This window comes from Desmodus rotundus, chromosome 7 (assembly GCF_022682495.2).
Source record: "Desmodus rotundus isolate HL8 chromosome 7, HLdesRot8A.1, whole genome shotgun sequence".
Lineage (NCBI taxonomy): Eukaryota > Metazoa > Chordata > Mammalia > Chiroptera > Phyllostomidae > Desmodus > Desmodus rotundus.
Window position 1 is genome coordinate 10,955,755 of NC_071393.1, and position 26,202 is coordinate 10,981,956.

At 53.0% G+C, this 26,202-nt stretch overlaps 2 protein-coding genes and 1 pseudogene across 5 annotated transcripts; all 3 read left to right on the forward strand.

Annotated features, from left to right (window-relative positions):
* The first annotated feature begins 31 nt into the window (after positions 1-31).
* Positions 32-12,692, forward strand: UNC119B (unc-119 lipid binding chaperone B). Its single transcript, XM_024566943.4, has 5 exons — positions 32-315; positions 3,249-3,362; positions 5,516-5,627; positions 5,750-5,922; positions 8,194-12,692. Exons 1-5 carry the CDS (start codon positions 72-74, stop codon positions 8,304-8,306), a joined length of 756 nt encoding a protein of 251 aa, XP_024422711.2. The 5' UTR covers positions 32-71; the 3' UTR covers positions 8,307-12,692.
* A 2,544-nt stretch (positions 12,693-15,236) lies between these two features.
* On the forward strand, positions 15,237-15,359 carry LOC112310945 (small nucleolar RNA SNORA44; annotated as a pseudogene).
* Positions 15,360-15,462: 103 nt separating this feature from the next.
* ACADS (acyl-CoA dehydrogenase short chain) lies at positions 15,463-21,754 on the forward strand. 4 transcript variants are annotated; one of them, XM_024567117.3, is made up of 10 exons: positions 15,463-15,620; positions 16,694-16,845; positions 18,675-18,824; positions 19,006-19,117; positions 19,518-19,669; positions 19,974-20,144; positions 20,228-20,365; positions 20,510-20,605; positions 20,807-20,863; positions 21,031-21,754. In XM_024567117.3, the coding sequence occupies exons 1-10, from the start codon at positions 15,572-15,574 to the stop codon at positions 21,181-21,183; spliced, it is 1,230 nt and encodes a 409-aa protein (XP_024422885.1). In that variant the 5' UTR covers positions 15,463-15,571; the 3' UTR covers positions 21,184-21,754. The 4 variants fall into 4 exon arrangements, with proteins under 4 accessions (XP_024422885.1, XP_024422886.1, XP_045056664.1 ...); XM_045200729.2 differs by lacking the exon at positions 15,463-15,620 and adding an exon at positions 17,648-17,813 and having other exon boundaries at positions 16,729-16,845; positions 18,670-18,824; XM_053928087.1 differs by lacking the exon at positions 15,463-15,620 and adding an exon at positions 17,648-17,813 and having other exon boundaries at positions 16,729-16,845.
* Positions 21,755-26,202: the final 4,448 nt, after the last annotated feature.

Sequence of the window (26,202 nt, forward strand, 5' to 3'; positions counted from 1 at the left end):
CCGCCCGGCCCCGCCCCCGCTCTCCATAGTTACGGCGCCCCGGAGGCGGCGGCCATCTTGGCGGCGGAGCGATGAGCGGGTCGAACCCGAAGGCAGCGGGCGCGGGGTCGACAGCTGGGGCCCGGGGGCTGGTGGCTGGAAAGGACGAGAAGAAGAAGGCAGGCGGCGGCGTCCTGAACCGACTCAAGGCGCGGCGGCAGGTGCCCCATCACGCAGCTGACGACGGCCTCGGGGCAGCCGTCACGGAGCAGGAGCTGCTGGCCCTGGACGCCATCCGGCCCGAGCACGTCCTGCGCCTCAGCCGGGTCACCGAGAGTGAGTGCGGGCCGGCCGTGCCCTCCCCTCGCGCTGGGACTCGGGCCCTTTGCAGTTTGTAGCGCAGCCGGCCGCTCGCCGCTCGACCTGCCCGGGGGTCCGCCCTGCCACCTTCCCCTCCGGCCCAGCAGGCCACGCTGTCCCCAGCGCCGTCGGGTCGGGCCTGCGTCCCCCACCTCCACCTAGGCGGGGGTGGGAAGGGGTTCCTCTTGAGGTTGCCTGAATCCCCCTGAGCCTGTCCGCCGTTCAGGCTGGGTCATTCCCCTTCTCAGCTGGACTTGCTTGGGTAGGGGACCTCTTAGGTTGATCACATTCTCCGCACCCCCTCATCCTGGGAGCCCCCCAGCGATCAGTGAAGTTCCCGCTCAGCCGGCAGTCTCACCCTGCCTCTTCGCAGCTCCTGCAGCCCAAGTGCTACCTGCTTTCTCTACGTTTCCCTCCACGCGGCCCTGCCAGCCCCTCCCCCCTAACCAGCCTGCCTTGGCCCCGCACTCCTTGTATTCCCAAGCGTCGCCCCTTTGTGTGCAGGTGGGCTCTTCCTTCCTCAAACCCATTGCCGGGGCATTTCATGCAAATTTAAAACAGTACCACACTTAAAAATAATAATAAAGTTTCAGTTTATGTACAACATCTTAAATGTGAATCCTACTTTTGACACTTGTTCGAGTGAATTAAGAATTACATTAGGGTTTCAGAAATGCGTTTCTGGCAGAAAATGCAAACATCCTACACCTTTTCAGTGATATGAGGGAGGGTGGGAAGAAATATTGCCCACCCCCTAACCTGTATCTCTTCCCCTTCTGTTTTCTTCCATGCCAAGCCCCGACATGATGGTTTACAGCCACCTGCTTAGGCCCTGCTTGCTGCGCCCCGCCCCCCCACCCCGACCCCAACCCCGCAATACCAGCTCTCCCTGGATTATTCTGAAGCTGCTGTAGTGCTACCTGCTGAATTGCTTTAGTCACCAGCCCACGGCTGCTTATTTGGTACTTTAGGCAGCAGGTGGCTGCTCCAGTGATTTGGGGATGGGGTGGGGGTGGGGGAGGCTTGGTCCAGACTGTATAAAAGGAAATTCCCATCTCCTAAAATAGTTTTAATTTGACTCTGGATAGTTTGATTCCCCATTTTTCATCACTCTTCTGGGTTGGGACTGGCCTTTGCATACCTGAGTATATCATTGGAAGGTCTTGCCGTTCACTTTCATTGAAATGTGAAAAAGTTGCTTCTGTGCTGACTCTGAAGTTAGAGAAGTGCTCATCGCCTAGTCTTTTTAACCTCATGCCTTATTCTGATACCAAGGGTGAATTAGGTCATTCTCATGACTGGCCTGAAGCAGCAGTCTTGGTAGGCACTCAGGTGCTGTGTGGGAGCTTGGGATTGGTGCTCTGTGGCTTACTGGAGAAAGCCACAGGTCAGAGCTTGGTGACCTTTGGATTTTGTTACTCTTCTTAAAATCTGTTCTCCTTTAGAAAATTGTTGATTTACTTTTAAAGATTTTTATTTTTAGCCCTGGCTGGTGTGGCTCAGTGGATTGAGTGCTGGCCTGCAAACCAAAGGGTTGCTGGTTTGATTCCCAGTCAGGGTACATGCTTGGGTTGCGGGCCAGGTCCCTAGTTGGGGTTGCACGAGGGGCAACCACACATTGATGTTTCTCTCCCTCTCTTTCTCCCTTCCTTTCCCTCTAAAAAAATAAATAAAATCTTTTTTTTTAAGATTTTATTTATTTTTAGAGAGAGAGGGGAAGGGAGGGAGAGAGGAAGAGAAACATCGATGTGCCTCTTTCACACCCCCCAACTGGTGACCTGGCCCGCAACCCAGGCCGGTGACCTGACCCTGGGAATCAGCAAGCTTTGGGTTGGCAGGACGATGTCCAACCCCCTGAGCCTCACCAGTCGTGGCAGCAGGTTATTCAGTGAGTCCCCTCTAAAAGTACAGAGCCAATTTCAGCCTTCTGAGGAGTTACAGAATAACCAGCAGCTCTCAAGTTTGCCGTCTTACCGGAGAGACAGCTGGTAAAACATGAGACAACTAACAAACAGGCGAAATGAGATGAAGCGCCACCATGAGTGGTGCAGAAGATGCTGTCAGGAGTTACTGCAGAAAGAAATCTGAAATTTTTGTGATCGGTAGATACTATTTTGAGTAGCTAGCTGCTCAGGGAGTTGTGGGCTTTACTGCACCTTAGCCTAATGCTCTCACCACCAAATCTGCCCTGCCACCTGTGTAGGTGTGGCCCACCATCTGGCCACCTGATTTTGTACAATCCACAAGCTAAAAATGGTTCTTCCACCTTTTTAAAGAGCTGGGGAGTGGGGAAGGGATATCTTGCAACATGTGGTTGTATAAAATTCGTGCATCAGTGTCCATAAATAGCCGTATTCCAGTACAGCCACGCTCATTCATTTACGTGCTGTCTGTGGCTGCTTTTGCACTAAGTGACAGAGCTGAGTAGCTGTGACAGAGACTAAGTGGCTGCAAGGCCTAATTATTTGTGATCTGGCCCATTGCAGAAAAGGTTTACTGATCTCTGCTTTGTGGTACTTTGGCAAACAAGTGCTGTGTTAGCCCTAAGATTAGCATACGCATTTTTAAATGAATTGTAGAATAATTCTCGTTTGTGACTTACAAGTCGATAGATCATGAACGGTTTGTGTGCCATTTTAGAGGTGTTTCCAAAGAAATCTGTTTTTATTCCTGTTTCTAAAATGTTATGGTAACCTTTTATCCATACCACATCTGTGGTCTTTTTTCTGTCTTAGATCCCCTAGTTCTCTTCACACACAACTTTTGCTTATAAGAAATTTTTTTGTATATATTTCAAGTAAATTGTGTAAGAAAAAAACCCTGAGTTTGCTTCAAAACTTGAGAAATGAATGAATGGTCATTTTGGAGAATTATTTAATGGCATTGGTCTTTCTCGCTCTCATTTTCAGATTATTTGTGTAAACCGGAAGACAATATCTACAGTATTGATTTCACCCGCTTCAAAATTCGAGATTTGGAGACAGGGACAGTGCTTTTTGAGATCGCCAAACCTTGTGTTTCAGGTAGGCCTCTGTGTTGTGACAGTCACAAGGCCTCTGGATCTTGAATTTTTGTGTGCCACTGCATCCCGTGTCGTGGACTCAGCTTGTCCCACTTCCGTGACCTCTTCCTGCAGCCGGGGCTGCCGGGCGTGCTGGTTTGAAGCCGTGTTGAGAGGCTGCTGTTGGTGCTGGTACCTGTGTTCCACGGCCTTCTGTTTACACCCACTCCTGTCATCCTCACACCTCCGGGAGGAGTTACTGTCTCTTTTACAGATAAAGGAAATAGGCCCAGAATTTCCAAGTGACTTTCCTAAGGTCCTGTGCTCTTTCATCTTGCCTTCATATTGCCTTCATACTGCTCTTTCACGTTGCCTTCACTTAGGAAAGGAATCCTTGCAATTAAACTGTAATGAGAGCAGCTCACCTGAGCCTTGAGCCTTGTGCACACTCTAGAAAGGTGATACTATGCATTCCATCCAGATCATGCGGCAGTTTCACCTGGTTTCTCACTGTCTTTCCTTTAAACAGTGTCTCCTATTTCCTAGTAAGTCCTGGTTTGCATTTTAATCTCCACCATCTTCTGGGTGAACAGAAAGCCCAGGTCTATGGACTCATCTACTTGGGATTCCTTAAATTAGCCTTGAATAGTCCCTCCCTGTCCTTGTGATGCAGTTGCAGGGTGATTCACTCCTGGCTGCTGGACGGCACTGTCTTCGGAGTGCGTCCCTGGAGATGTAGCGCCCCCTGGAGCTAGTCCTTAGAACACCAGCACAGATAACCCTTCAGATTATCAACCTTGGGCTGTATTAACACGTCTCTGCGGAGCTTTTCTCATCTGGTTTGCTACTCAGAAAGAGCTTGTAAATTTGGTAAGTCAAAAGACTTTCCTGAGAAAGTCTCAGCTCAGGTTAACTGCACAGTCAAGGTTAGAGCCCTGGTCTCCTCACGCCACCCTGTATTCTGTATTGTGTCACCTAGTGCTGACCGAGACATGTAAGGCTCAAGCTTGTGGGCACTCAGTTGTGGGGAGGTCAGGGCCAGCCAGTGTCCTGGGTCTGGAGTTCACATCCCTAAGCCACATGTCTTAGTTCTTAGGATGTTTCAAGGACCCTGGGACTACTTCCCATGCGTGGATTTGAATTAAACTGGGCTCAGAGTAGTCATTTCGGTACAAACTGAACTGTCTCCAGAGTGTTAGCTTCAGATACTATACCTGTGCCTTGCTTTTTAACCATCCAGTCTTTGGCTTTAAGGGTCTGGACTCACTTGGAGTGTGCTCACAGGGAGTCAGTCCCTCCAGCTGCGCCTGTTCTGCGCAGATTTGGTCTGACTCTCTGGGTCACAGGGTTGGGGCCAGGGCTCCCGAGTCTTTGGGTGTGGACCCTACTCAGGCTGGTGGCCCATTGCTCTTGGGCTTGTCACAGCCAGAGATGTTTGATGCTAAAAACACGTCTCCCGTTGTACCCATGTTTAGGCTAGACCTAGAGAAAGTGCCCTTGCTGGACACTGGATGGCTGCTGGAGGGAACTGTCTCTGTTCACATTGGGAAGGCTTTCTGATTCATTCTGCAAATCTTTCCCGGGTTCAGGAATGGACTAGACCAGACACTGTCATTACCCTTGTGGACCCCCATTCACGTCCCACACATCGGTTCATTGCCTGTCTGGTTCCCCCTTGCCCAGGTCCATGTTAGGCCTGGTGTGGCCTGGAACAGGCATTAGTCCAAGGACGTACAGTACTCCAAGGCTGTGGGTCAGTGTCTTCCATTTAAAGAACACAACTTTTTAGGGGTTTGCGCTCTCCGAAGGAGCCTTTTGACTAGTTGCGGCTGTTGGGGTCTCACTCTTTTCGTTAGCGGCTAGCACGTCAACTTGGTCAACGGGACTTCAGCCAGATGGACCTGGATTCAGATCTCTGCTCCCTATTTGGAGGACTTTGGACGTGTTACTTAACCTCTCTGGGCCTGAGCTTCCTGGTCTGTAAAATGGAAGTGATAGTCATATCTCACAGGGCAGTCGTGAGGATTCTCTGTAGTGTTTAGCATAGGACGGGCATATACGAGCGCACAGCAAATGCCAGCCGCCCCGCTGTGGGTGTTAGTGCTGCCAACCCACTGTGCAGTTCAGACTGGCAGTGCCGAGATGGCGCACTTACGCCCCTCTGTGCACTTTCAGACCACGAGGAGGACGAGGAGGAGGAAGGTGGAGATGTGGATATCAGTGCAGGGCGTTTCGTCCGGTACCAGTTCACACCAGCGTTTCTCCGGCTCCGGACGGTCGGGGCTACGTGAGTACCAGTGTTTGCGGAGGGGAGGGCATCTGCGTGTTGACAGAGAAGAATGTTCTCCGTTGGGTTGGCTTGAGAGGAGGGAGGGGACACAGTGGGACTCACAGAGATTTATTTTGCAGGGTGGAGTTCACTGTGGGAGACAAACCTGTGTCAAACTTCCGGATGATCGAACGGCACTATTTCCGGGAGCGCTTGCTGAAAAACTTTGACTTTGATTTTGGCTTCTGCATCCCCAGCAGCAGGAACACGTGTGAACATATCTATGAGTTCCCCCAACTTTCTGAGGATGTCAGTACGTATCTCCTGACGTGTATAGCAGTCTAGGTTCTTGGGCTAGCGGGAACGACCCTTGAAATCCACCTGGTCCAGTGCCCTCATTTTGCAGAGGAGGGAAATGGTGATGTGATGCATCTCTAGTCATTTGACCCCAGGATTCTCATTTCCTGCTGCTCCTGTCACCGCCTGTACGGGAGCATGGAAGGTTTTAGTAATACAGGACATCCCTTTTAGATGCCTGCTGTGGGAAAGAGAGTGGCTCAGGGAGATAAGAGGAGGCCTGGACAATGCCTGGGACTCCGGTGAGATACAGTGCCTCTCCCTCCCGCTGTTAGTCGTGGTTTCCCGCTGGGGTCTCGGCGTCTGCCCGGCACTCTTGCTTCTTCCTTAGCCACAGGTGGACGCGAAACTGGGCTAAATGAAATGGAGTCACAGGTCTGAGGACCTCCTCTTGCCCTTTCTCTGCAAGCAGAAGATCGATTAGATAAACTGTTAGAAGAGAGCCAGCAGGAAGTGGGGAGCTGTGGGAGGTTTTGGAGCAGGAGGAGCATGGTGGAAGTTATGTCTTAGGAAGGGAAAGCCTGCAGTTGTATTGAGTAAGGCTTGGGGAAGGCACCAGAGAGAGCAGCTGAGGCAAGGGAAGAGACGCATCTCTGAAAGGGAAAGAACAGGCTTTTTTTTTTTTTTTTTTAACATTATATTTATTTATTTTTCAAGAAAGGAAAAAAAAGCAGGGAGAGAAACAGCGATCAGTTGCTTCTATGCCCTGAACTGGGGACCTGACCCGCAACCCAGGCATGTGGTGCCGTGCTTTGGAATTGAACCGGCGGCACTTTTCAGTCTGCAGGCCAGCACTCAGTCCACTGAGCCACACCAGCCAGGGCGGAACAGGCTTTTTCAGTTTCTGTGACTTTGGTGTAGCTCTCAGGTTCGCTTCCTCGTTTGGTAATTAGGGGAAGTGCCCAGGAACAACGAAGATGTGAGTGGGATCTGTGTGTAGTGGTAGCATTTGCTCGGTTGTAGGGAAGGATCTACGTATACTGACTAGTTTTCTCAGCGTCTAAGGCCCATAAAATTGTCATATTCTGACACCCAGGTACTCTTTGCTCACGTGGCAGTGCTGGTCCCAGGGAGAATGAGTATGGCTCAGATGTGGGGAGGGGTGTTTACGACAGCACTGGGTCTTGGTTTGAACCCTGCTCCCTAAATGGGCTGGAATCTGTAGACTTGCAAGAAAACAGTTTAGATTTCAAGTTTACCCAAGGCAATGTAGCTTTTCCTCTTGAAACCAAGTAAGTTAAAAGAGTATAGAGGTCAACATTCTATGTAAACAAAATAACTTCGGCCTGGGTAGGTTAAAAAAATTTAAACAATCTATTTTACCTTTTTAGGATTGTGGTGAAAAATAACATATCCTCCAGGGGACTCAGAATAGCATGTAATAATTAACTCCGCACTGGTCAGAGGTAGTGACTGTTTAGCCATCCTGACTTTCCAGCGTGGTTAAAGAGGTCTGGGCCATTGCCTGAGCAAACGGAAGATTTAAATGTGGATCTCAGCACAAACAGACCTTTGCTGGATGATTTCCAGGTTAATGCCCTGAGCTGTTTCTGGAAAAGGCTGCTTGCCCTTCTCCCCCCTGCACTCGTGTTCACCTAGGATTCCTCTGGTTGCGGGGGGTGCCTGTGGGCAGTGGCATAGTGAGGCACAGCGTTTTGTATTGGGACCAGAATGTCTAGGGGAACAGACCAGAGACACTAAGTAGATAAGGTGCTGTAGTCCACGTTGGCAAGAGGGCAAGCACATTGCACTGAGTGCTGACTCAGGACCCAGGCCAGGGGTGACCGAGGTCAGGGATTCATTGCATCCATGTGTTTTAAGTGGTATCGTGTTGCGTTGTTTTTTTAAATTTATTGATTTGTGAGAGAGGGAAAGAAACATCACTGTATTCTTCCACTTACTTATGAATTTGTTGGTTATTTCTTGTGTATGCCCTGACCCGGGATCAAACTTGCAACCTTGGCATATCGGGACACTGCTCTAACCATCTGAGCCACCTGGCCAGGGCCTCATGTTCAGTTTCAAGGCCTCTGTGGTCCCCAGTTCTCTCCAGCTGCCAAGGGCTGACTCTCTCTGTTCTGACCTCATTATTCTGGGAGAGTGTACTCACATTTTCTAGAAGGACCAGCCTATGAGTTTTAGAGGGAATACTAAGCTTTTTTCCACCTAGCCCATGGGGCATCCTCACACACTAAGTCTTTGCTTTTTTCCTTTTCATGACTTGCAGTTCGTCTGATGATTGAAAATCCCTACGAGACCCGTTCCGACAGCTTCTACTTCGTTGACAACAAGCTAATAATGCACAACAAGGCTGATTATGCCTATAACGGAGGCCAGTAACGGCGGTGGGCCCGGACAGCGGGGGGCGCTTTGCTGCGGCCCGTGATCCTGGCACCCGGAAGTGGTTCAAGCTGCTGTATGTCAACACACACCTGGAACCTGGCCCCAGGAAGCCAAGGCGGGGGTGGCGGTTGCCGGTGCTCCAAGAGAGGTGCCAAGCAGCACTGTGTTTCCTTCCCCAGTGTTTTCTTCCCTTTTTCCCTGCCCCTTAGGTCACAGAGGTACTGTATAGTAAAGTGAAAGATTAGGTTAAGGTTCCTGGAATCCAGATAAAAAAGAAAGTTTATTTTCCCGTAGTCATAGCTGCCCACTGGCTGCCCTGAGCCTGGGTCTCTGTGCCCGGGTGAGGAGGCGCTGGCCGGCGCGCCTGCAGGTGAGTAGCTCTTCTGTAGGTTCCTGGGTGCTGTGGGAAGCTGCAGGGTCAGCCTCTCCCAGGCATCTCCTCTTATTTCCTGTGTTGTCATCAGCACAATCTGACCTCAGCCTGTGCAAATTTGTAAACCAGTCGGAAAGAAACTTGAAAAGGGAGTGGGGGGAAGGAGTGGTGCCAAGAGGTGGGGCACTTGGGCTGCGTACGGCTGCTCACACTGAAAGGTCCATTTTCTGGAGGGGCTTGCTCACCTGCCTGGCTTCCAGGATCCTCATGCTGCAGCCCCCTGGGGCCCCAGCAAGGTTGCAGCCTGGCAGTGCCTTCCTGTGCTTGTTCTGGAGGAGAGAGGAGCTCGCTCTGCTCCTCTTGGCTACTAACTTTTGAGCATCTTTGGAAGTAGAATGTCGGTTTTGCTCTTGGAACAGTAGTATCTCTTAAGGCCAGAGCAGGCGTCTTTTTTTTTTTTTTTTTTTAATTTCCAGGCTTCCTTACGGGAGGTTTTATAAAACGTCAGTGGTGGTCCCAGCGTGTGTGACGTGCAGTTAGACTTCTGACGGTGTGCGGTGCAGGCTCTCAGGGTGAATCTGGCTCGTGTCCGGGCTGGTGTAGTTACGCACCAGCAGCTGTGTAAAGGAGACATTTGATTTTCTCTGCGCAGCATAGCCTGGAGGATTGGCTTTTGATGGGGTTTGGCCTCTAAAACTTTGTAGATTTCTTATTTGGGAGGATTTTTCTATCTGCCTTTCTACTGAAGTAGTTTACAGAGCCGTCCTGGCAGGTTGCTCTAAATGCATATTTGATCCTCCAGACTTCTTGGGTCCGAGGCCCTCGGCCTGTTTCAGCTGTGTAAGCCAGCTGTGTTCTCAGAGGAGCCTCCTTGCACAGCCTCCCACCTGCCTCCTCAAGCCCTTGTCAACAGACCCTCTTCTCCTCTCCTCTCCTCTCCCTGCGGCCGTCTGACTGTGTGGTAGCCTTAGATGGTCAGCCCAGAGTCCCTGCAGGTTGTTGCTGTGGCCAGGATTTAGCATCAATGGGAAGGTATCAATAACTGTAGGGAGGTCCCAGGTGTGTGTAACAGTCACTGTCGCTGTCACAGTGGCAGTGACAGGAAAGCTGTTTCCTGCAGTGCTTGGGAGGAAGGCTCTGTGGGGCCGGGAGAGGGGCGGGCACTCGGCCACAGAGCCCCTGTACTTGCTGACCAGTGCTGCTCCTGGTTTGGGTTCTAGAGCGTGAGTGGTCTTGAACCTCGGCCCGGGGCTTTGTGCCAGGCCAGGGTCTGGGCTATGCCAGATGCTGATGGCGTTCTCTCCGAGAAAGCCCTAGATTAGCCCTGTGTGCCAGCACTGGGTCCAGCCACTGAGGGAAGGACGACAGCGGGCACCCTGCAGACCGGGGCGGGGGTCTCAGAACTGGAGCCAACTGCAAACCCAGGTGCCTTACACGGGCTCTGTCCCATCTGCTGCTGGGGAAGGCTGCTTCGCCCTCGTCCCTCCCCCCTGGCGGGCAGACGTCAGCTCTGCTCCCGTGCTGTTTCTCATTGTGGCTCCTCTAGCACATCGTTCCTGTCGAGCTTCAGAATAACCCTTCTGTACAGCAGCCCGATGGGGAGAGCGTCTACTGTTTGATACTCACTAAGCACCTAGGATGTGGTTTCTGGAGCTGCCCAGAGCTCTGCTCGGCGCGACTTGAAACTGTGTCCCAGAGCAGACCCTGTACACCACGGGCTCTTACTGGCAGTGTCAGCCTTTGTGCGGAGGAGGGCCAGCAGGGCAGAGGCGGCAGGCATGCTGGTCCGAGAAGTCTGTGTCCTCTTCCCCTGTAGCTTGCCTTAGTCTCACTGGAGACCTTTCTGAGGCCAAGTGCTCAGGCTGCCCCGCATGGACAGGGTTTTGCCGTCTGCACCTGAAGGTCTGGTGTTCTCTACCTGAGACTAGATCCTGTGTCCAGCTACTCAGGAAATCTTGAGAAGCATTATCACTCTAGGGTGTTAACCAGGGTGAGTTTGAAATTTTGTATCTGAACTGGGGAGAGAATTACCAAGCAAAAGTGGAATCAAAACAGGAAGCCATGTTAGTGAGGAATGGGGACTGTTGGTAGTCATTATTTTGTGGATGATAAGATGGGAGGAAAAAGCTCCCTGCTTGGGAACCCACGCTCTCCTTTCAGAGCTGGCATCCGAGCGGCAGCTCCAGAGGGAGCACATTCCAGCGGGCGGTGGGCCGCCTAGTACCACGGGGCCCTGCCTGCACCCCTTCCTCACCTGTTTTGCTCTTGTCCTTCTGCCTGGGAACCTCCTGGGAGAGAGCCCGTCTTTTCCTGTGAAGCCTTTGGGCTAAGATGTCCTAGCTTCTCCAAAGACAGTCCTGGTTTATTTTATTCTGCATTCTAAAGAATAAACAGGAACTAACAACATGTGTTAGTTCAGAGTTACCTTGCAGAGAAAGTAGTGCTGCCTGAAGACACCCACCGTCTCTGGGCCCCCTGATTCCCAATAAGGGCAGTGATTTGGGAATGTCGGTCTGATCGTAGACTAGTCCCTCTGGAAATGGCAGTGACTGGGGAATCTTCCACTTCCTCTTCCAGTGGAAGTGGAGCTCACTGTGGAGTGGATTTACCAGGCTGTGCCTAAGGTGCGGATGGGGCGAGTCCTACCAAAGTGTGTTCTGCTGCCCTGGTGGGCTCCCAGGGTGCTCTTTTTCCTCTGTAAAGTCACCTTCTTCTGGGGGTCATTGTCACCAGAAGGTCTGGGGAATGGGGACCGTCTGTCCTAAAAACCACAGCACAGACTCCCTGCCAGTGCATGAGGGTTCCTGACTGAGGCTGCCGCCGGACCCGGTGCGGGAGCCCGCTTGCCGAACCGTCACGTTACATTCCATGTCGTAGAACAGCTGAGCCACAGGGTGGGTTTCCCTTGTGTCACTGAAGATCACGTAGAATCACTGGAGTCGTGAAAGTCTGCTTTTCCTGTAAGTCTGTTTTTCACAGACTGTAAGAAACATCAGTGACCTGATCTGTCCTTCCTCCTCTTTCCCCTTCACCTAAGGACCTAGTTCATTTTTATTATTTTCTCTGTTCTGCTAACTGTTACAACCAACAGATGAGTACAGAGAATGCCCTGTACAAACACAACAAAGGTTCAAGATCAAGGTGTTCCTTTAGGCAAGGCTGAAGGCTTCAGTCTCTGGTATTTGGAATTTAGGCTGCAATCCTCATTTCTGGATGGATCACTGGGGGTGTGGTGCAGTCCACTTTAACCAGATTTGAACAGAAGAATGGCCACTTGGCCCAGGTAGAAGTGGATGAAGTATTTGGTTTCATGTGTCACGTAACTACCGAAGTTCCTCCCCGGTGCAGTGCTGGGTGGGGTTGTACTTCTTGTCAGACTCACCCCTTTATTTCCAAATTATAACAGAAGGTTTATTTAGTGTTACAGAGGTAGTAGAAGTGACCCAGCTGGGCTGTGTCAGCTTAGGAGACAAGTTCCAGAGGCTGAAGCAGGGCCTTAAGGGAGAGAAAGGCAAAGGGAAGGTGCCTGGGGGCAGGAAGGCGGGACAGGGTGTACAGATGGTGTGTTGTGGAATTGTGTACCTGAAACCTGTGCCACCCGATAAGTCCAGTAAACAGGAAAAAGACAATAGGAAAGGGGGAGGGGAAAGGCACAGGTGTGCTCCTGAGGGAGAGGGCTTCTCACATTGCTGAGTGCGTGGCAGCACCCTTCCCCGTGTTGTATTTCTGCAACGCCTGCGTAGCACATTCCACGGAGTCCTGTTGCCTCGCCTCCGACACATTGACATTTTTGATCACCACCTTTCGGTCGCACGTGGTAACAGTGGAGCAGGGCTGGCTGACCGCAAAGGTCTCCTGGGGAGGGGCTGGCGAGGCTCAGCCCTCGCCACTGTGGCACAGCCTTCTCCCTCCTTCCAGTTTTCACTGTCTTTGTGTCCAAAGTAAGCTAGATGACTTATTTGTATAAAACGTTATTTTGCCACAAGAGAAATAAAAGAAAGATTTTCACAGTATGTGACTCTTTCTTGTCTCCTGACTGGGCCCCTTGGGTTGCCAGGGGGAGCAGGTATGGGGCGGGGTGGCCTTTCTGTAGACAGTTTGCACGTAGCTGGCTTAGAGTGACTGAGGAATGGTATTGGGCTTTAGGTTTAATATTTTTGCTTTATTTTGCTGGGGGCCTTTGAGAATTCAATATTTCTATGCATATTTAAAAGTTAAGCCCTGGCTGGTGTGGCTCAATGGATTGAGCACCAGCCTGCCAACTGAAAGGTCGCCAGTTCAATTCCCAGTCACTGCACAAGCATGGGTTCCCGGCCAGCTCCCTGGTTGGGGGCCCGCAAGAAGCAACCCATGGATATTTCCCTCACACATCAACGTTTCTCTCCTTTTCTAAAAATAAATAAAAATCTTTTAAAAAACCCCTTAAGGTGTGCTTTAACTACAGTAACATTCACCTAGTTTAAGAGGGTACGGTTTGATGAGGGTTGACAAATATATACAGTCTTATTACCCCCTTCACAGTCAGGAAACGGCATTTCCGTCACCCCAGAAAGTTCCCTCAAATCCCTGGTGTTTGTGGCCAGTTCTTCCTTCCACCCCAGCCCCTTGCAATCCTTGTCTCTCTTGGAGAACTCACACACCTTTCGTATGAAATGTTTATCAATGCTTAAGGTCACAGATAATTCAGTTTTATTAAAAAAAAAACTTTTATGGTCACCTGTGGACATTTTTTTCATTGCTTTTAGAGAGAGAAACATCGATGTGAGAAAGAAGCATCAATCGGTCCCTCCCGTCCACGCCCAGACCAGGGATCCTACACGTCCTGACCCGGGGTCACGCACCCAGGCCAGGGATTGAACCTGCAGCCTAGGTGTGTGCTCTCGACTGGGGATCAGACCTGCAACCTTTCAGTTACAGGACGATGCCCTAACCGAGAGTCACACTGGTGGCCAGGGCAAGAGTTCAGTTTTAAAGTAAGTCTGGTTTAAACGGTCCGGGGCACCTGTAGCAGTCATTGGCCTCTGTCCCTAAACAACTTACTCACCGCTCACTCGTTCCTCCTCCTGTCCTCCTGTTCCTCTCCCCACGGCTATGGCTAGTGGTGGGGTGAGGGGAGTGAGGTGATGGAAAGGTGAAGAAGGCCGTAAAGCATTTGGACTAGAGGAGGCTTTCTTTTAAATTCTAAGCCTTTTAGGGAGGGGAAAGGGAGGGAGAAAGGGGGAGAGAAACAATGTGTGGTTGCCTCTCACGTGTCCTAACTGGGGACCTGCCCAGCAACCCAGGCTTGTGCCCCGATTGGGAATGGAACTGGCAACCCTTTGGTTTGCAGGCCACCACTCAGTCCACTGAACCACACCAGCCAGGGCTATCATTCTTTTAAATGAAAGATAACATATTAACGACCTTGCTGTATCTTTTGACTGATCGCCAAGAAGTAGAGGAAGGTTTTGGCAGAAGACCAAAAAAAACTTTATTGTATTTTAGGTTTTTTTTAAAATTTTTTATTGTTATTCAATTACAGTTGTGTGCCTTTTCTCCCCATCCCTCCACCCCACCCCAGCCGAACCCATCTCCCTCCCCCACCTCCACCCTCCCCCTTGATTTGGTCCATGTGTCCTTTAAAGTAGTTCCTGTAATCCCCTCTCCTCACATATTTTAGTTTTTTAATAAACAACAGAAATTTACTTCCCAGCTGTAGAGGCTGGGAAATTCCCGATCAAGGCACCAGCAAATGTGGTGTCTTCTTGCTGTGTCCTCACATGGTGGAAGGGTGGCAGAAGACCATTTTTGGCATGTGGGTTAGTGCTGGGGAAAGATGCCTGGGTGAGTTATGGGGGCAGAAAGGCGGCCGGAGGGATGTGTGGGTGCCTGGGAGGGTGTGGAAGTCTGACTCGTGTATGCCTGGGGGAAACCGTTGTCAGACAGGTGAAACCGCCCTAGCTTCTTGGGCAGCACGAAGGCAGCCTGAAGAGGATGCTGAGGACCAAATGCATGGCATTATGGGGCAGTGCCCCCTGCTCCCAGGCCACTCTGCCCACATTTGGGAGTGACACAGATGGGACTACAGTGGCACAGGGAAGTGGCAGTGCCACTGCACATTCACAACTTATGGGGGAAAGAAAGCCTTCCAGCAACCCAATTCTCAAGTCCTGAACATCAAGCACCAGAGCAAGACCAGACCCTTCGCCCCTCTTGGGGCTCACAGACTACTGAGGCACTCGATAAGATTTCAGATGCTAAGTGTCACGAATATGAACAAGCCAACCATGGGATAGAGACTGTGGGAGCAAACTAGCCTCCTGTAGTCAGGGCAGGCCTCGGTGAGTGGGATCTGAATGAAGAGCATTCCAGCCGAGGGTACAGGGATGACAAAGGCCCAGAGGCTCGAACCAGCTAGCTGTCTTAGAGAAACGCTGCTCTCGAGGCAAAGACATAAAAGGAATAGCGGCCATGAGGCCGGAGCAGGGGGCGGGGGTGTGATATAGAGCTTTTTAGGCCGGGGAATTGGATTTTATGATAGGTAGGCCAGCTGTGGAAGTGTTTTAAGAACGGAGGAGGACCCAGCCAAGGGCGGGTGGTAGCCATGGGATCTCCGACTGCATGCCAGAGCAACTGGGAGACTTTGACAGCTCACGTCAGCGTAGTGCCTGCAGCTGCTGCTCGCCTTCCCCATAGTATCTCAGGAAAAGAGAAAAACAAAAGAAAAAGTATGAGGACCTACCTCCGAGACCTCACAGACACCAGATCCGTTCTCTCTCCACGAAGGAAGGCGGGGCGCGGGAGGGGCCGCAGAAGACCCCGCCCATTGACCCGCCTTGGCCCGCCCCCAGCAGCCGGAAACTGCCTGCAGCGGGAGTCTAGGTGATAACCTGTGCCTTCTCTGTCCTCCATGGCCTTGGCCGCGCTGCTTTCCCGGGCCAACGGCCCCGTCCGCAGAGGTGAGTGTTCTCCGACTCCCTACAGCGGCGCTGCGGCCTGGGTCTGGCCGAGCGGGTGGGGGGCGCCCCATTTGGAGCTTGCGTGGCCTTTGCCCCAGTTCGGTTGCATCTCGCGCCTGCGCAGCTGGGCCTTAAAGTGACAGCAGCTCCTGCTCAAACCCCCACCCCCAGCCCAGGTCTCAGGGCTGCGGCTGCATTTTCTCCCCTCATTTCACCCCCCAGTGGAGATTCAGGGTGCGCCCTTCCAACGCAGCCAAGCTTGGGATTGAACCCACAGTCAATCTGTGACCTTGGGCAAGACACACAGTCCCCATCAGCCTCAATTGGCCCCTGTGTAAAATGACCGCAATAATGTGTTACTGTTCTTACAGAGTTGTAAGGATTAGATCACAGGATATGTAAAACACTTAATACAGCCTGGCACATTACCCAGTAAATGTTACCTCCTTTCCTGTCTTACCGTTTCTCTCCAGCTGGAGCTTCCGTGACACCCACGGCTAGGGCTTCCATTGCCTGGTCAGACCCAGTCACCCCGGGCAATAACAAGAAAGGGGATCCTCACTGAGAGCTGTCTATGCCAGGCCATGTGCTAAATGCTACAGTTAGTATCTTTGTAACTTCCTATCCCCAGATACTTAACACAGTGTCCTCCAAGTTAAGACCCTTGCCTAAGGTCACAGAGCTGCGCTCTTAATGTTGTTGGCATTGTGCTGAAGATTGAGTGGGAGGGTGTACGCGAAGTGCTTAGCAAGCATTGTGAACAGTTACGGTGGGGGTTCTCAACTGCAGCACTGTTGATTGACATTTTGGGCTGATAATTTTTTGTTGTGGTGAACTGTCCTGTGTATTGTTAGGATTTTTAGCAGCATCCCTGGTCTCTAGTCTCTCCCCACCATTTCCCCATGCAGTTGTGACAAACAAAAATGTCTCAGGACATTGCCGAATGTCTCTGGTGGGGGGTGGGGGGCAAAACCATCCCTGGTGGCAAACAGTGAGTTAGTGGGTCACTATTATCGTGATTGCGCATGACCTTGCGTTCCCTTTCCTGGGACCCCCGCTCTTCCCGCTGGCAGCTCTCCGTCGTCAGTTACACACCATCTACCAGTCTGTGGAGCTGCCCGAGACGCACCAGATGCTGCGCCAGACATGCCGGGACTTTGCTGAGAAGGAGCTGGTTCCCATCGCGGCCGAGGTGGACAAGGAGCACCGCTTCCCAGCAGCTCAGGTGAGAGTACCAGCCTCAGCCGCCCATGATGGAGGTCTGCCCTCGGCTCCTGGTTGAGTGGTGACGGTGACAGCCAGGGACACAGAGACTCCAGTCAAGGAGCCCTAACGCAGGTCTGGGGACCCAGGAAATGCTCTGGAAGTTTCCCTTGTTCAGAATGAGGTCCGTAGCAGGATTGAACTTCTGGAATATCAGTAGTAATAGTGAACGGTTGACATGCTTACCACGTGGCAGGCATTGTGTTAATAATAATATTCAAAATGTAAGCTTTTTGCTATATGCTAGGCACCGCCCTCGGGGCTTGGGAAATGTTCGTCCGTCTGTTTCCCGCAGCCGTCCCATGAGATGAAGGTGCTGTTGTATCTCTAAGGTACAGCTGATGCAACTCAGGTTGGTGAGAGGGCTAGAAAACGTGCCCAAGCTCGTGCAGCCAGTGAGCTGCGGATCTGGGGCTTGCACCCAAGTCCGTCTCCTGCCGGACTCGGGCCCCAGTCAGGATTGTCCCTCCCCTGCCATTGTGTGTTCTCCATTTGTGTCAGTCCATCTGGGATTGCAGGGTTAAGATGTTCCTGCTGGCCCTGGCTGCGTGGCTCAGTTGGTTAAATCATTGTCCCAATACACCAAGGTGGCGGGTTCAGCCCTCCGTCGGGGCACATAAGAGAATCAGCCAGTGGGCTGGGTGTCATCCCACAAATCAAAAGATCGCTGTTTCGATTCCTGGTTGGGGCACATGCCCGGGTTGCAGGCCAGGTCCCTGATTGGGAGTGTGCAAGAGGCAACTGATCAATGTTTCTGTCGCCAGTGCCAGCAGGAACATCTTGAATCTGTAATCAAGGCAAATGAAAATCAACACCACCTTCCCTCCAGCCCTGCTTCCCAGAGGCAGCTGGTTGCAGTTGTTTCTCCCTGAAGCCGGGTCGGTTCCGCTGTGCGCCACATTTCTCAGGTGAAAAGCAGGCTTGCAGAGGGTAAGGAACTTGTTCTAGACCAGAAGGGCAGAGCTGGGCCGTGTGTTGAGCTGGCTAGGACCCCGGAGTCACTGCCCGGTTTCCGTCCCAGCTGCATCAGTTGTAAGCTCTGCGCTCCGCTTTCCTCACCTGTGACAGGCGGCTGACTCAGCGCCCTTCTCACAGAGAGACTCACACGGATGAGTACAGAGCACTTAGGCAGGGTTTCGCATGTTGTAGGCACTGGATGGTTCACCGTTATCGTTACTCCACGTCTATCGTTATCAGAAATCCCAAGCTGTTACTGTTCATTCATTCTCTCACTGCCTTGGGAACATAGCAGTGAGCAAAGACACAGTCTGCCCTCGTGGTCAGGGAGAAAGCCCTTAATCAAAATGAGCACAGTAGTAGGTACTGCAGAGGAGAGGCACAGGCACAGCAGGGAGTGTGTGACGACAGGGTTTGACTCAGTGAGGGCTGAGGTGGATAATACCTAGTCGATAAAGGTCATTACCCACAGGGAGCAGCATGAGCAAAGGCCCTGTGGTGGGGAAGAGGGTGTGTGTGGTGTGCTTAAGGGGCTGAAAGAAGATCGCTGTGGTGTGAGGCTGCCCTTCGTCTCTCCGCGGAGGCTCCTAAAGGCTTCCTGTGCCTTCTGCCTGCTCCGCGGTTGTGGAGCCAGTGCTAAGGGTGGGGACAGGATGGCTCGAGTACATGGTGCTGTCACTCATGCCTTAGCTGAGGCTGGGTCTCAGCGTCTGGACTCAGGGATCATGGGGGAGTGGGGCACAGGTACTGGCTCGGGGGCAGGAGGGTTTGGGGCTCTGAGGGTGGGCACTGGCTGCCAGTTGCCATTGCCACGACATCCTTCCCCAAGACCAGGTGAAGAAGATGGGCGCACTTGGGCTTCTGGCCATGGACGTGCCGGAGGAGCTGAGTGGCGCTGGCCTCGACTACCTGGCCTACGCCATCGCCATCGAGGAGATCAGCCGGGGCTGTGCCTCCACCGGCGTCATCATGAGTGTCAACAACGTGAGTCCCCCCCCACCCCCCCGGGCCTGCGGGCGGGTGGCTGACTGTGGTTCCCAGCTCCTGGCCACCTCTGGATTGGGTCCTTCGGGCTCTGGACAGAGTGGGCCTTGCGGTGGGGCCCACAGGTGGGCAGGTGTTCCTGGGCTGGAAGGCCTCCGACCGCTCCCCTCTGTCCCCATAGTCCCTCTACTTGGGGCCCATCCTGAAGTTTGGCTCCAAGGAGCAGAAGCAGAAGTGGATCACACCTTTCACCAGCGGTGACAAGATTGGCTGCTTTGCCCTCAGTGAACCAGGTACCGCAGTAGGACAGCCGGCTCCCCTTCCCCTCCCTCAGAATCAGGGTGACAGAGTCAGGCTGGAGCTGGCTGCCCCTGGGGAAGAGGCAGGAGCTAGGGCCTGTGCTGACCTGGGTGGTCACCTCAGCTACGCTGGGAGGGACCCTTGGCCCTGGGGTCCCTTTGGCCTGAAGCTGTCCAGGTGCAACACGCCCCTCCTCCCTCCCTCTTTGCTCTGAATGCTTCGGGAGCTGGTGTGGCCTTGGAGCTCCCTCTAGGGGCAGACCCTGGCTGTTTGGAGCCCAACTGTGCTCACCAGCTGGGGGCTGGGGCTGGGCTCCCTGCTGAGTTGGCAGCTGTGCCCTTGGGTAGCAGGGGGTAGAGGTGGCCATGGATTCTGAGTCTGCGTGTGGGGCAGGGAATGGCAGCGATGCGGGAGCCGCCTCCACCACCGCCCGGGCAGAGGGTGACTCGTGGGTCCTGAACGGCACCAAAGCCTGGATCACCAATTGCTGGGAGGCCTCGGCCACAGTGGTCTTTGCCAGCACCGACAGGTCCTTGTATAACAAGGTGGGGACCCTGGAGATGGGGCCAGTGAGGCCTCTGGACTGCAGCCATTTTGTAGTTTCTAGATCCAAGTCTCCTTGGCCCGATGGAGTGGTTTCTGCTCTGGGGTACCTTGGGGTTTTGCTTTTCCTCCCCTGCCTGCCCTTGGCCTGGGGCTGGTGTCTGCACTTTCCTGGAGGAGCCAGCAGAGGGCGTCCTGTGGGAAGTGGAGGGAAGGGCTGGGGCTTGTGTCTGGTGTGGTTTGGTGAGGGGTGTGGCCTGGGGCAGCATCTGGGAAAATCACTGCCTGGGTTTTCTGCTCTTTCAGGGAATCAGTGCCTTCCTGGTTCCCATGCCAACACCTGGGCTCTCCTTGGGGAAGAAGGAAGACAAGCTGGGCATCCGGGCCTCATCCACGGCCAACCTCATCTTTGAGGACTGTCGGATACCCAAGGACAACCTGCTGGGGGAACTGGGGATGGGCTTCAAGATAGCCATGGTGAGCCTGGCAGCGGGAGTGAGGGCCCTGGCTCGAGGCCCTGGGGCCTAGCTGGCCAGCTACTGACCGGTCGGTCCCCACAGCAAACACTGGACATGGGCCGCATCGGCATCGCCGCCCAGGCTCTGGGCATCGCCCAGGCCGCCCTTGACTGTGCTGTGAACTACGCCGAGAACCGCAAGGCCTTTGGGGCGCCCCTCACCAAGCTCCAGGGCATCCAGGTAATAAGGTGGAGACTTAGCAGCCCAGCCTGGGCCCTGGAGGGCGCTCACTTTCACTGCTCCCGTGCTCGCCTCTCCTCCCTGAGTCCTTGGAGGGAGGGAGGGGCAACTCCTGACTGGGGGTTTGGGGCCTGGTTGTTGCAGTTCAAGCTGGCAGACATGGCCCTGGCCCTGGAGAGCGCCCGGCTGCTGACCTGGCGCGCTGCCATGTTGAAGGATAATAAGAAGCCTTTCACCAAGGTGCATGTGGGAAGGGGTCTCCCCTGGCATGGGCCCCCTGGTGGGCCAAGGGACTGAGGGAGCTGGGTGGGGTCCCAGTCCTTGGGCCTGTGGCCCTATTACTCCAAGGGGGGGCTCTTCCAGGCCTACTTCCGCTGAGGGGCCAGTGCTAGGGGCTCCCCACAAGGAAGAGCTTCTGATCCCACTGTCCCCTGTGGTTAGGAGGCAGCGATGGCCAAGCTGTCTGCATCGGAGGCCGCAACTGCCATCAGCCACCAGGTGAGTGTCCCTGGTACATGGACATGGTGCCTGGATGAGGCCCCAGGGTTGAGGAAAAGTGTCAGCTACCCCTCCCCCAGCCCACCCTTTTATGTGGCTGATCCTCCCCCTGTCTTCCCCGAGGCCAGGGGCTCTTCTCCCTCCTGAGCCCCTGCTTTTCACCTTAGGCCATTCAGATCCTGGGTGGCATGGGCTACGTGACAGAGATGCCGGCTGAGCGGCACTACCGCGACGCCCGCATCACTGAGATCTACGAAGGCACCAGCGAGATCCAGAGGCTGGTCATCGCAGGGCACCTGCTCAAGAGCTACCGGAGTTGAGCCCCTCGGCTGGGCTGACCGCCGCCCTGCCTAGTGCCGGGCTGGCCGGAGGACCGTGGCCAAGGGAGTGGGAGCCATGCGGCCTGCCCGACTCCCAGACACCGTGGGGAGGACAGGCCACCCAGGCCCCAGGCCTTCCGGCGTGGACTGCTGCCTGCCCAAGGCCAAAGTGCCGGGGAGCGGGTATCAGGAGAGGCAAGGCGCTGTGACCTGTGCCTGAGGACTCCACTTCTTGGCTTTGCTCCCTGCTCACAACTGTGCCTTATTTTCTTCATCAGGGCCATGGGAAGGATTAAGTGACTGCTTTGGGGCTCCCTCGCTCCTGTGGGCCCTGGGTCTTGGTGGCATCTGCTCTTTTCCCTGAGGTGGGGGGCCAGGAGGAGGAGGAGAGGCAAGAACAAACAGGCTTCCCGGTAGCAGAAGCTGTGCTCTCTCAGGCCCTGGGATGCGCTGTTAGAAACACCGTGACATGTTCTTTGTGACGTATAAACGTGTGCAGGTGGCTGGTCTGGTTTGGGCTTTGGGACAGTCACGTGTGGGAACTAAGTAATAAAGCATACCTGTCCCCTGAGCCTTGTGTTTGTGCCTGCGTGCCGCTGGGGAGGGAGGGGGTCCTTTCCTCGGCTTCCTGACAAATGCCACCTTTGTGTGCGTGCATGCGTGTGTCCGTGTGTATGTGCGTGACGGGGGTTTATTGGCCCAGGGAGAGCCCTGGAGCTCCAATAGGAGGCAGGGTTGACACAGGTCAGACAAGAGAGGAGCTGGGTCCAGTGGGCCTGGGCGAGTGTCCAGGTGCCAGATGGGCCGGGGAGGGGGACCTGGGGAAGGAGTAAAGCCAGTTCAGGGCCCCGCGTGAGGAGACGGAGACTTTAAGCACCCGTTTTACTTACTCTGAGTGCGCACAGCGGGCCAGTGCTGCGTCCGTGAGTGAGGGCCTGTGCCAGGGGCTGGCTTTGCGCCCAGGTGCCTCTGCAGCCAGAGCCCGTGCGCATCATCTCTGTGGCCCGAAGAGGTGAGTGCAGAGAAAGCAGGAAAGAGCAAACCCAGATTCTGAAGGAGGTGGGCACAGCACTCTCCGGAGCAGGAAAGGCAGGGACGCTGGCCTGTCATTGCTGTGAGGTCTCTGGACAGGGAGACAGCCAGATGGGCCCCGACCACCGGTCATCGCTGTGTGTGGGTTTCTGAGCCATGCCCGGGGCTGCCACCCCTCTTCCCCTCACCCCCAGGTCTGGCCAGACTCCTCCGCAGTCAACTGTTTGCCCTGGAGGCACAGGGCGGCTCCTGCCAGCTGTTGCCATTGCCCCTCAAGGCCCAGGAGCCGCAGGCCTGAAGCCTTCCCGACCTGACCGCCAAGCCAGGAGAGGCCTGTCCCTGAGCAGGGAGAGCCGGGTTCCAACCTGGCTGAGTCCTGCGTGGGACTAAGGCTCAGCTTGAGCTCCCTCTGCTTCCCTCTGAGCCTCAAAAGTCCCCTACCACTCCAGGCTACCTGAAAGAATGCCCCAAAGGCAGCTGCAACCACGCACCTATTCCCTCACCCTCCTCTGGGCCAGGAGGCCCCATGGAACCACCTGAACACTCCCTCTCCGCCATTTGGGGGGTCAGGGACTCAGGAAGCCACCTTAATCTGCTCCCAGGTGAGGTGGGTCTTGCTCCTGGGGAGAAGCCCTGAAGGCCTCCCAGCTTACCTGGAGCAGGAGGAGGCTCAGTTCACTCAACCTCCAGCTGCTCACTCCACTCCCTCAGGGCTGCATGCTGCAAGGCTGGCCTTGACCTTGGCAGGATGAGAGACCCTGGCAGGCAGTGCCCCCACACCTAAGCAAAGGCTCCCTTGCAAGGGGCTCGCTTGGCACACACGCTGGGTCAGCACCTGGCCTTGGGTGTCCTGGAAGGGGCGTGGAGGGCAGAGGGCCCCGCAGGGCAGAGAGAAGCTGCTAGCGGGAATTGAGATCCTGATTTCCACCACCTGCAGGCAGGCAGGTGCCCACGAGCTGGCGGGGCCGGGCGTGGTGCACAGGTGAGGTAGTTTTGATAATGAGATGCCGCCCCGTGGTCCGACTTAACTTCCTGCTGGCTCCAGAGGTCTGGCAGCGCCGGGTCAGCATGCCAAAGGCTGGGTGACCTGTGCCTCCTCCCACTCCAGGTAAGCACCTTGCTGATACCCTCTGTGGGGTTCCTGGGGGCTTCTGTCCTCACCCTGGGCTCAGGTGCCAGCAGAAGGTGCAGGGAGCTGGGTGGGCTTCAGGACTTCTCCCCAGGAGCAGCCAGGTTTGACCCACCTCACCTGGGAGCAGATGAAGGTCTGTTGCTGCCTGAGTCCCTGACAGGTGCTCCATGAGGGCTGCTAGCCTGGAGGGTGAGGGAACATTGGTATACAGGGACGCCAGGAAGAAACAAAGGAGGGATTCGTGAACTTTGCCTTGATTCCCACGTGTCCTTGAGAAAGTGGAGGTGGGGGTAGGGGGGCGGGTGGTGGGGGGACTCTCACTGTGGAAGAACTCGGACTGTAAGAATGGGACCCAGAATCCGAGGAAGGCCGTATGTCAGGGTATGGGGATACAGGGATAGAGACAGTTTTTTTGAGCCTTGACGCTTATACAGTTTTTGAGGTTCTCTTTAAGGAAAACTAGAGATAACTATGAAATTTGATATAGAACCTTAGAAGGAGCTCATTAGCCTCCCAGTAGACCTCTCACTGACCTGGTGGCTGCGATTTTGACTTGAAAGCGTAGGTGGATTTTCTTGCTCTATGCTTCGGAAAGGCCTAGAAATAATAATACCCTTACAGGAAGGAGCCCACCTACTGCTTAGAATTAGTTTTCTAGATATTGGGTTGGCCAAAAGTCCGTTACATTTTTTCTGTACGACAATTCTAGTCGTGCTTAGTTGTCTTGAACTTCATTCAAAACAATTTTGTTCGATTGTACTGTGACAGCTGTCATGTCAGCGTGCATTAAAAACAGTATAAAAATTGGTGAATTTTTGTGCAGTCATTTTAATATTGAAGATGGAAGAAGACAGGCAATATTTTTGGCATATTGGCTTGGCCAAAAAGTCTGTGCATTTTTTTCCATAAAATAAGACACATTTTTCATTTTCACCAATAACTTTATTGATTTGGATATTTTGAGTATGTCGGCTATCTCCCGCTATTGGCTTCTAGTAGGTAGAGGCCAGGGGTGCTGCTAAACATCTTCCAATGCATGAGACAGTCCCACAGCAAAGGATTATTTGGCCAAAGTGTCAGTAGGACCAAGGAAATTCGAAAACTGCTTTGGAAAAGTTCTATCAGTCACAGAATCTTCGTCCTACACCGCCAAATCTTTTTTTGCGTTTCCATTGCATTTTTACCTTTCTTGAAATAATAAGGCATAATCCACATAATAAAGCATGTTCATTTAAAAACAAAGGACAGTCACTTACCCAACAGGACAGTCACCCGAATTGGGAAGCTTACAGACCTCGGTGACAATTGGCCAATTGTCTCAACATCTTTCATAGCAATTTTTTAGATGTTTTCTAAAAAAAGATTCTATTTATTTTTAGAGAGGGGGGAAGGGAGGGAGAAGGGGGGGAAATCATCAGTGTGAGAGAGAAACATAGATTGGTTACCTCCCATACACCCCCAGCTGGGGACCTGGCCCGAAACCCAGGCACGTGGGTACCCTGACCGGGAACTGGAACCGGAGATCTTTCGCTTGCGGAAGACGCCCAACCCACCGACCCACCCCAGATGGGGTCTTAGCAATGCGTTTTCAAAGTCCAGGCTCCCACGTTGTGTTTAGTTGAGAGGTCTCTCGTTTCCTTCCCTTGAGGACTGTTCCCGAGACTGAATTCATTGGTTGTGACGTTGACATTTGAGGCATCCAGTCCCTCGGCCTAGGTTGGTCTGATGGTTTCTCCATGATTAGATGTGGCCAATGCATTTCTGGCAATGATGGCGTCGTGAAGTCCTTATTTTATTCCTGATTTCCATGATTAGTGTTTAATCTTTTTCTTAATCTGACATTTATCAATTATTTTTGTCTTTGAAAAGAACCAACTTTTGACTTCAATGACATTCAGCAGTGTGCTTTTGTTTTAATATTCCTTAAATTGGGGTAAAATCGACATGCGTTACTAGTTTCAGGTGTACACCGTAACGATTCAATATTGATTATACACGCGGACCTCGTTTCATTGCGCGCCCTTTACTACGCCTCACAGACGTTGCATTTTTAACAAATTGAAGGCAAGATCCTCCAGCAGCAAACCATCACGACTCTCTTTATTGGGGTGGTATTGTGAAATAGCCACCAGAGTAAGCCTAGTTAACGTCCCTCGCCCCACATAGTTCCAGGGTTTTTGTCTTGTGACAACTTTTAAGATCTCCTGTCTTAGCAACTTTCCAATGTGTGATGCAGTGTTAGGACGGACTGGGCTGTACATACACCCCCAGTATTGTGTTTTCAAATTAATTTTATTTCCAAGTTTTGTTTCCTTCTACTTTCTTTTTGGATTCACTTCGCTATTCTTCCACCTTTCTGGGACGAATGTTCATTGATTTTTTTTTCAGCCTCTTTTCCTAATAAATAAATTTAAAGTGATACGTTTCCCCCCAAGCATGGCTTTCGATTTATCTCATGAATTTTGATACTTTGTGTTTTTTGTTATCACTCAGTTTTCTGAATTGCATTGTGCTCTTTTCCTTTGACTTACCTGTTTAGAAGAGTATTATCTTACGCACATGGTTTTCCTCTATATTTTTTGGTTACTGAGTTTTTAAAATTGTGGTTAAGGGGCACATAACCTAACATTTGCCATTTTAACCACTTTTCTTGAGGAAAAAAGTGCAGTTCCGTGGCATTTAGTACGTTTACAGGGTTGTGGGGTCACCGCCACTACCTAGTCCCTGAACGTTCTTGTCACCCCAGAAGGAGCCCTGGGCCTACGTTCACGTCCAGTGTTTTGGTTCAGGGCTGTGAGGGATATTCCCTCGCCGTCCGCTCTCTCTTCCTCCCTGTCGGTCACAGGGGGCCACCA